This window comes from Cariama cristata, unplaced genomic scaffold (genome assembly GCF_000690535.1).
Source record: "Cariama cristata isolate BGI_N322 unplaced genomic scaffold, ASM69053v1 scaffold33185, whole genome shotgun sequence".
Classification (NCBI taxonomy): domain Eukaryota; kingdom Metazoa; phylum Chordata; class Aves; order Cariamiformes; family Cariamidae; genus Cariama; species Cariama cristata.
Window position 1 is genome coordinate 4,004 of NW_009618650.1, and position 10,792 is coordinate 14,795.

Genomic DNA, 10,792 nt, shown 5'->3' on the forward strand with positions numbered 1-10,792 from the left:
AGAGAAGGAAAAGTTCTTCTGTCACTGAAAAGTTATCTTCATCAGTCTGTGTAAATCAGAGTGGAATTTAAGCTGTCCTTAACACACGGGAAATACTGCCATCGCCTCCATTTTTTTGTAGTGATTCTAATTCAGTTGTTCTTATAGAAGAATAAAATTCCACACATTATTTAAAGTCAAGTCCAATGGTAAGTGGTAAAAAGTTAATGTATACTTAGTATAAAGAAATATAACAATAGCCAAAGAAAGCGTTAATCTAAAGGACAAACTGCATTTACTGTATTACATACAGGGTTGTATGGAAAGGCATGCGGACAAGTGGCTGCAGTGACATACCCCTTGTGTCTGTAGGGACAGAGGTGTGATACGCCGCTTTTCCCACTCATTTGGGCGTGGTTCAGGTGTGGATTCCATGAAATTGCGCTTGAGCTCACTAATGCTAGCCTGGTGTTTCAGTAAGTCGTCCTGGGTCTTATCCAGGTCCTAGCAACCCGCAACGTAAAACACAGTAGGACAAAACACGACAACAAAAGCAAACTTGACTGGGAAAAAAAAAAAAGAAAAGAAAAAGAAAAAAGAAACCAAACCGAGGAAAGTGCCTTGTGTCTGAAAAGCTATTCTTCTTTGGAGTGCCTTAAAATAAAAAAGTTTAAGGCTATAAGGTAACCAAGATTTTTTGGTTTTGTTTTTGTAATGAAGGGCCACTTATACACTGTTTCTTCCATATTTTAAGGCAAAGGAAAAATAATGCTGTGCATGGTTATTTAACAGAGGGCTATTTTCATCTAAAACATGAAACAAAAATAATTTCCAGTAGTTGCTTGCTTTCATCTAAAATTTGTAAGCACAGAAGCAAACATTTTGGGATACTGCACAACTAACATTACTGAAGGTAGCTGTAAGAAAGAATAGTCTAACCCAAGAAGCTTTATAAAAACGCATCTTTCTTAATATTACAAGCTCCGTGAAAAACACTTACTTCTCTGAAGACAATACTACAGGGCCAAGAATGCAAGCAACTAACACCTGCTTAACTTTAGAGGGACTACTCCTTGTGCCTGTCCTGTAGGCTTAAACTTCCTGGAATAATCAGACTTAAAGACTTAAAGCCTGATATCTGCCAATTCCACATTTACGAACCCGACAGCAGACACAGCACTCAAGTAGGAATACTTTTTGTGCACACCAATACCAAAGAGATGTTCTCTTTAAATTGCACCTACACAGTGCCAAAGGGGACACCGCAGCGTGAACATTGAATTAGGTTTTGTGATGACCCATTGAGGCTAAGCTGCAGCACCTTGGACCAAATAACTACAAGCTAGTCTGTCACTTTATACCAGGTACAGGAGCAGACATAAGGATCAGGAGCTATGCAGAAACATAACTGATCTGGTATGCAGGCAAAAATCTATCTGCTTATCTCTCTTGGACGTTCATTATCCTTGAAATACAATACCGGGCTTTGGTGGGAAGAGCAGATTTCACTCTGCTTTCACAATCTCTCCTCCTTCCAGTGTGCCAGGTCTTGAGAAAAGCCTGTGTTGGTTATGCACTCTCTAACACAGGAATATTTTTTCAGTATTCTGTGGTGAAATTCAAGTTTAAGTCTCAGACCCATTTCTAGTACAGAATTAAAAGACTGAAGATTAAAATGGAATAATGTCAATGCAGACGATTAATGAAGTTTTATCAAAAGAATATAATCAGATACAATAATTTAGGTAAAGCATCTGGTTTTTGTACAAAGATTTTACATACTTTGTAACAGAACATTTTGAAATTTTACTTTAACATTTTGGTTAGGATTTTTATAGTCAGTGCTCACAAGCAAAGACACCTCATCTTAAGTAATGAAAAAACCAAACCTAATACAAACTCACTAGTTTCTAGTTTCTTTTCACTTGCACGTTCAGCCCCAGTAACAGTTTGGTGCTGCACATCTGTTTCCTAATTCTGCAAATATTCACACGTGTACTTTGAACACTAAGAACCTCTCCCCTTCTGGCAACTCAGTAGGTCCATATTATCACAGGACCAATGCTTCACTTTTAATCTAAGACTAACAAACGAGACATTAAAGATGTCCCCCTAAAGTATGTATTTTCTGAGTGAAGTAAAACCTTATGCCAAAGGCATTCTATTACACAACTGAAGCTCGTAACAATCATGTCATTACTTTAAAACCTGTCTTGGCTTGACACAAGGCACATTTCTTGGACTTGATCAAAGCACAGTTATGCAATGCACACTTTCAGTGCTTTAGTAAGTTATACATAAGCAAAGTTTCAATAGTGATCAAAAGCTGCAAAAAGCCAAAAAACATATTAGTTGGGTTACTGCCATCCATACATCTCCTTATTACCGAAAAAACCCAATGATTTTTAAAAAGATAGTTTTTGTGACAAAGGGAATTATTTATAGCCCCATCTGGATGAATAAAATAAAGACAGCAGTAGGATTTTCTAAAATTTCTTCAGTTACTAGCTTGTGTTATTAACCACAAGTTAAATGATACTGATTATAACTACAGACAGTCTTTGATAAAATAATTCAGATTAACAGACTATATGGAAATTGTTATAATAAAAATCTCTACTTCAGTGACAAAGCACTACGCATTAACATACTGTTCAAAGCTCTTTCCCATTGCTCATCTTCAATGAAAACCAACTTTTAGGAAGCAAGAATTACTTCCATTTGAAAAGTGAAAAAATAAAGCAAAGATTTCAGAAGCATATCTAAACATTCCCTTTAAAAATCTGATCCTCACACACATTTCTCAAAGCTCCTAAAATCAATGAGTGTCAGAACCAGAATTAGCTTTTCCATACTTCTACCACTGCTTGGGCCTTACTAACTCCATTTATTCAGATAATGTATTTGATAAAGGTTGACTAAACTGACAAAAACTAGAAACCCTGCTCAACAGAAGATACACACATTGAGGAGCAATGTATAAAACTCCCATTTAGGATTATAAATTGGACCCATGTGTTTGCTTTATCTAAATAGGGCTATTATTCCCAGTTGCCACCTTGAAAACATCTAGCAAAAAATATACAAAATGTACATTCAACATTCAAGCTAAAGGTTTTGTTTGCTTGTTTGTATTTTTTGGTCAGGGTTTTTTTTGTTGTTGGTTTGGTTTGGTTTTTTAAATTTAAAGTCAGAAACTAGAATGATAACATGCAAAATTTCCAAGCTGTTTTTCCCCCATGCACTTCATGCACTGTGTCCGTAACAGCCTGCAAGTGACCTCCCATCCCATGCAGCCTGGCAGCCCGTGAGAAGGGAAAGTGTTTCTTATGTTATATACAAACCTCCAACATTAAATTGCTATGTCTGACATAAATATTTTCCCCGTCTACTCTCAAGGAATTGCTCTGTGAAATTAAGCCACACATACAAAAAATAAAATTAAAAAAAAAAAAAATCAAAATGAACATAAAATGTACCAGCAAGTAAATAAAAAAAAAGGACCCTTAGAATCAGACAGTTAAATAAAGGAAATAAAATAAAATGGTAAGGTGAAAAGGCACTATTCAGACTAAATCCACAGAAAATTTAGGGTGCTAACAAGGCAGGCAGCTACAGCCAGATTTAATTGTAAAAAACCAACCATGCACCTTCTGCTGTGCTTCCTCCTCTTCGTATTCCAGCTATGTGAGCACATGGCAAATTATCAAGAAAAGGAACTGTTAACATACGCTGACAGACTAACACAGAGGCTTCATCTCTTTGTAAATGCTGCAAAGCGTGCTATGTTTACAGACCTTTACTCTTTCGGCCCCAGATGTTGCAATTATTAAGCGACTTTGGTCTTCCTTCACCTACATTGTTGTAGAATGGCTGAAGTAATATTTGGCATAAGTGACATGAAAAATGGAAGTTTCACACTGTGTTCCTTTCTTGCTTTACTTTTCAGTGTTTTCTCAGATGGGAATTTAAGAATGAGTAAAGAAAAAAAATGATATGCGTAATTTCTATGGTAAGTGCCTTAAACTCTGCAACAAGTTGATGGGAAAATGGAATCTACTGCATGAGTTCTTTTGGTAAGAGGGTCAAACATTTAAATACTGTATTTACAAACTGTCTTAAAATAATGAAGACTGTTGCTGTCTTGGGATGAGTTATTTGCACCCCACCCCCTTTTTATGTGAACTGCAATGCACTCTGTTGGAAATGATAGCTAATCTTTTTATCTTACCTACAAGTATTGTGAATGCCTTAAGGAACAGAGTTCTTCAAAAAGCAAACCCCTTCCCAGTTTTTCCACAGGTACAAATATCAACTGCTGATCTCAGGAAAAGATGCATTTAGAAGTCAACACTGCGTAAGTACATACATTTGAAGAGGGGTTTACTTACAGCACATGCTGTTGCATTTTGGATTCTGTGTGAATGCACACATAATGTGGCACATATCACATTTTTATTAATTTCTTGCTTATCTGGGGTTCTATTTTCTGCAACTTTATGTTAAAAATGATGGATTGAATTAGATTACAGAAAAATTGAGAAAGTCTTTAAAGTCGTGTTTTTCATTATTTTAAAACTTAGACTGGTGTTTTTAATGACATCATGTCATATTTAGCATCTTTTTAATCTGTACATTGTAATGATTTAATCAGTTTAACAAACTTTAAATATAACATTGAACAGGCCCTCCCCTTTTTGATTCTGTAATATTTGGTTTCATATTTCCTCGGAAGATCAAAATAAAACACCTTTTTCTAGTGGTATTGCTGTAACACGCACAGCAGACGTAAGGAAAGGAGGTATTTTATCAACCACTCCAGATGATCAGAGCAATGTATTAGTGTGACTGAGGCTTCTGAACAGCAGTTTTAAAAGTGTATTTCAAAGAATGTTCAGACTCCAGTGATTATAAAGTCTGACACAACCTGCAATCCCAGCTAATGAACATCAGTCTCCACCTTAACTGCTGCTAGAGATTAATCACAGCACTTAAAAAAAAAGTGTCCCTTGGACAGACTCAACTTTGCACACATCCTTGTAGAGCAGAAACATCTGAAATCTGGAATAACAAAAAAGCTAATTTTAAAGGATTCAGTTTTCTGACTTCAGCTTTTAGGAATTTCAGTTTTCAGATCTAAACAGAACTCTGCAGACGTGCATTCCAGTCAATGCACGCAGGAGACATGCATTTTAACACAAACTGATAGTGCAAGTAGCACAACTTACAAATAGTATCAAGTAATAATATATCTATTATTACGCAGCACTTTCAGATTTATGTGCTCGTAAACATTTCGAACTACAAAGCAATTCTACCTGCAGCTCACTATCTGTGGAATCTAATGACATTATGCATGCTGTAGGAATTCAGGCAGAAAAAACGCCAGCTATCTATTGACTAAAAATCCCACAATGACAATTTTTCACAAATGAGAAAAGTTAGACAGATACAGATATACACGTGTGTGTGTGTGTGTATATATAGGCATGTACATAGACATATCCCTATACTAGGAAGTGTGCAAAACTGAGCAAGCCTTTGGGAGAACAAGTATAAAAGCTATGTGCAAGCGTCAACATTTAAGCAACAAAATTACACACCTCCTCTTCCTCTGCTTTGTCATTCAGGTCATTGTCATTAGAGCCACTAAAGGAAGTCGCCTTAGGCTCCAGGTAGCAGAGGGACAGAGCGAGAGGAAGGGAAAATGTGAGTGAAAAAGGAATAGACTGGAAAGCAGACAGAAGCAGGACGAAGATAAGGAGGAAAGAGGGGATGAAGGAAGGAGAAGTAATAGGAATATAGTGCTGAAGGCCAGGTGGGAGGAAAGAGATGCAAACATCAGGAAGGCTAGGAAAAGTAATATAACCATCCTTATCAAGCAGCGAACGGAAACTAAAAGAAGAGCATCTGATAAAGCTGAACGAGACACGCAACTCAGTGCTTTTGTAGTCATTTGTATGGATTTTTCCCTTGACAGCAGGGGAGCCTCGACTAGCTAGGGGTCTCGTAGATTCAAAGATATTATTCAGTGAAGCTATTTTGGTTTTACTGTGATCTGGTGTTTCTTTCATGGAATTGCACTCTGAGATATCTGGGATGGTAAAGAGGGGCTCTCCAAAGGGATCTTCCTCTGAAATATCTGAAAGGATGTCCAGCTCAGGGACAGGTGGCAGGTTTGTGAGATGGGATGACACAGAATGGATGGGTAGTGATGATGGCTGTACATGAGCGAGCTCAAGAAAAAAATTCTGTGCACAGTGGAAAATGAATGCACAACAAAATGCAAGTTTGAAGGCACAAGAAAAGGGAAAAAAAAGAAATTATTAGTTAGTGAAAATTTTTACTTAGAAGCAGGGATAGCTCTACTACCGCAATAGAAATGCCAAATAAAAATAGAAATCCCCTTGTGTTTTACAAGCAGCCAACTTGTTTACTTCTGTGGACCATGAAAGGAACCCATTACGAATGTTTTGTTCTCAGGCTGTAAAGAACTGTGCACTTTTGAACTGTAACAGTCACTTACAACAGATGGAAGCAGACAGACATTCAAAGCTTTGGCGGAAAGGTCAGGGGACAGTGCAGTACAGGAAAGACAAGCTGGCACTTTGATTCTTCAGTTTATAACCATTTCCTCTAAGACTTAAAGAGAGCCAGAAAGGAAAAGAAGTATCTGCACTAGGGGGAAAAGAAAGCTGTTCACAGAATTGGCATGTGCAACAAAACCTTACTGAACAGCTTCCTGGAACAACTTCCCAAAATGCTGCTTTTTTTTTTCTTCTTTTGGTTAAAATATTGAAAGATACTGCCTCTTTGAAAACAAGGGAGTATCACCATTTTACCAAGCCCAAAGTCAACAGATAGTAGTTTATTTTACTATTTTTCTTCCATAAAGAAACTCTGTGCATGCCTTTTTCCTAGGCCAATTCAAAGTTATTTCAACTTGCTAGCAAACAAACAAAAACAATTGCAACTGTCAGTATTTGTTCCCTTCCTACACTTGAATACAGTGGGAACATGGGAACTGCACAGAGAAACTCAGCAGTCCCCGAGGAATCAAATGTGTAGCTAACTTGCAAAAATGTTTGAAATCAAAATTAATCTTTAAGCATGAAAGTAAGTTCTGGAGAACTGCCCAAAAAAGAAATGATTTCCAAGAAAAAGAAGCAGCAGATTTTAGCTGACACTTTGGAAGGAAATTTTTACATCAAATCATACAAGATCTAAATTTAATTTTTTTACCTATTCCCCCAGTAGCTCAAACAAACAAGACAAGTAAGTGGTTGTTTGCAATGGGAACAGACCAAAGTACTCAGCTTTTCACAGAAGTCTATGTCTCAGTCAACATACAGTTTTTAAAGGATGAAAAATTCTGCAGTGGCTACTAAAACAATACCATTACCTATGGTAATTAAACACCATCATAAATATACCAAACTTTGCAGAATGTACACAACTGTGGATATATTAACAATTTTTTTTAAAGTCTAAACAAACTAAGGAAATGAATAAAACATTTACCCTTTGAAACTTCTTTTTCAAGAACTCATGCAAGTTTACTGAGAATTCAAATTACATTTATTGTAATAAAAGAAACCCTAGGTCAATGCCATTCAGAAGTTTGTATTCCCTTTTGCTTACATACACTTACATGAAGTTAAACCTACAGAAAGCACTTGACAATTTTCCTTTAATATTTCAATATGGTGTTCTGTATGATGCTCAGAAGTGATAGGCACTAAATAACCACACATGGACATACACCACATGAACAAATAATTTTGGTGTGAAAGTCAGCCATACCTTTCCATCCTGAGTCAATTCTAATTGCGGAGTTTTGACTGGGCTTCCATCTTCTTCTCTGCCACCTTCTTTTAATTTGGCCTGACCAGCAGCTTCAATGTCGATGATTTTACCTCCAGCAGCCTGTGCTCCAGTGGCAGGGAAGTCTCTTAGCAGACTTTGGTCTGAGATACCCATGGGAGCTATTAGAGAACAAAATAATTTTGGTTAATTGGGGTAAGTTGGAACATTTTGGTTTTAAGAATTCTTAGCAAAATGATTTTATGGTGATGTCAGCAATGAGCAATACAGGCTAGTTACTGAGTGATACAATATTTTTCAGCTTCTTGGCTTCGCAAAAAGTCTATGGTTCTCGTTGCACTGATATGTACAGCAATGTACCCTTGTCATATAATGTGCATTTACTATGCAAGGGAAAAAAACACACAGGATCAGGCAGATATTTAATTACAGTTTTTTGATTAGTCTCAGAAGACAAATTGAAGGTACTGTTCTTGTTACTGTGTAAATCACCATAACAAAAGAGAAAAAAGGCAACAATGTTTTGTGGAAATTCACTATTTTGAGAGGACTGTTTTAATGCAAGATAGAAATAGCTATGCATATAACTGTCACGGTGTTTTTATTCTGGAACATTAGCAAACCTGCAGAAACAACGGCTCAGTGAAAGTAAGACTTTTCCTCCCTGTATGCTTGTGAAAAATCGAAAGGGGAAATACTGAACATGTGTACTTGAATATAGTCAAAGCGCAAGAGAGTGAAAGGCCTTAAATTAGTTTTTTTCTCTTATTTGATTCAGCATAATAAGATTAATGAGCAGGACGGCTTTTTTTTTTTTTTTTTTTTTTTAAATCAGGTGCACCCTCTACAAAATTTCAAGTGTAGAGGCACAGTATGAACCTACATCTGGACTACCACCTGAAGAAAGAACAATATTTAAGTTTGAGTTTGAACACAGTTTAAAACTATTACAGCCTGCAGATGGCAACACCAGCAAGATGCCTTAAATGCTGCCAGGAATAGCTGATTTCATTTGAGATTAAACCAAAGATGACTAAGGGGAAAAAAAGGAAAACCAAGAGCAGTGTTTCATCATGCTCAAAATTTTGAGTGTGATGATTCTGTAAGAGTGAAAGTTTGGGCCTGAACACACATGCATACACATCTGTATTCTGCATGATGCACAAGGGTTCCCAGAAAGGCTTGATGATAGAATCTCCAAGAGTTGGGAAGAATTCAAATTGTTCCTAACAAAAAGAAGTACAGGAACTAAACCAGACTCAGATAGTGACACTGATGTGGTAATGAGTCTTTTGGTTGCCATAAGAACTCATCACATGCTACCAGTGCCTCTCATTTTTGCTTCAGTTCTCAGAAGGTAAGACTCTGTAGGTTTCCCAACCAAGTGTCACAGTTTGCTCATTTGTCCTAGTACAGAAGAATGAATATTTGCAGAAGTAAAAGTCTTCTAAGTAAAAGATATTTGGAGAAAATAAGGTAGAGTTAACAGCTGAATTGCAGCTAAACTCACATCATTGTCAGAGTTCACTTTTATTCTAGTGAAGTTGTGTGTGCCTGAATCTAAGTCAAGCTTCACATCATTTTTCTGAAGAATTTTTCTATTTATACTATTTCAGAAGTGATTCAGAGTAAAACACGTGCTTCTACATCTCTCACACATACTGCTGCTATACCTGCCTTTGGAAAGCATGCCTGTTTCCAATAAAGGAAACCAAAAGGTATTTCTGCTCAAAGAGACCAAATGCCAGCATTGATAAAAAAATCTTAGCTATTCAAACAATCTCAACATAAAAAATTTTAACTAAACACAGAAGTATCAAATAAATATACTAGGATAGCAATATACTGAACAAAAGGATACAAAGATACTTTGGTTACTGTTTAGGTCACCTAAAACTGACAAGTAACCAAAGTGGCTATTCCTCACATCACCCATCAGAAACTGAAATTCTTAAATTTGTCAGTTGACATTCTGGTCATCTATAATGTCAACATTTTTGAAAGTTGGTCAGATCAGAGTGACAACACGTAATGTAATCATTACACTGAAGAAATTAGTCAAAGTTCATACCTCCATCAAGGCTTCTGGAAACACGTTTGCTTGAAGTGCGTTCAAAGTATGGAGCTGGTCTGTCTATGAGGTTGCTAGCCTGTCGTGTCTGTGCTTGCGTACGTCCACTGTAGCGGAACTTGGAACCCAGGGTTAGAAACTTTGCTTTTGGAGGCTGTTCTGGTGATACAAGTCTAGAAAGTGAATATAAGGAAAGTCAGTTAAAAAGGGCTTTATTTTATATATTTAATGAAATAGTTTAAAGCTACATATTACATTTCAAGTTCAGTTCACCAGGCATAATTTGTGCACCCCAAGAAAGGGTTCTACCATAAGCTCTGAGAAGAACTTCTAAAAAAATGCACGTTATTTATTATTTGCAGTTGGAGTTGAAGGGATGCTGATAACCATCACATTTTCCACAGTATGACTAAGGATCTACAATCCTTATCTTTTGGTGCTGTCTTGGTTAAATTGTATTTTTTGTAGAAAGCTGAAGCCATTATAGGTCCATGTAGAATATTCAGATCTCTCTCCTTAGAATGTTACTTAAAGTAGAAACTATACATCCCACTTCCACTGTCTTTCCTATATTCTGAGGTACCAATATGGCAGCTGCTATTCCTCAAAGTTAGGGAATGGCATCTCAAAGCACATAGAAGGCTGTACCAAGTGAAAAAAAAAAAGATTGAGATGGCTGAAGAGTTGTGACCCAACAGTAAGAAGTTTAACAAGATAGATTCTGACTCCAGTTTCTTTATAATGCTATTTATATATTTATATAAGTTGATGTTTGCTGGATATAAGGAGGAGGAAAAAAGTGTATTGTGAAAAGAGTGAAAAAGAGATTCATTTACAAGTACTATTAATGCTGGGTTCTGTGCTGGTTATGTATGTTTGTACCTAAGCATAAGAGTCAATGTCAGAAAGTAATAGTCC

The 10,792-nt window shown here is 36.6% G+C and overlaps 1 protein-coding gene across 1 annotated transcript; it reads right to left on the bottom strand.

Annotated features, from left to right (window-relative positions):
* Positions 1–336: 336 nt before the first annotated feature.
* Positions 337–10,050, bottom strand: LOC104162258 (band 4.1-like protein 2; the record flags this gene model as incomplete). Its single annotated transcript, XM_009700942.1, has 4 exons — positions 9,875–10,050; positions 7,783–7,964; positions 3,324–3,386; positions 337–483 (listed from the first exon to the last, which is right to left on the bottom strand). Coding segments are annotated over exons 2-4 (387 nt in total), but the record flags the coding sequence as incomplete, so codon positions are not given.
* Positions 10,051–10,792: the final 742 nt, after the last annotated feature.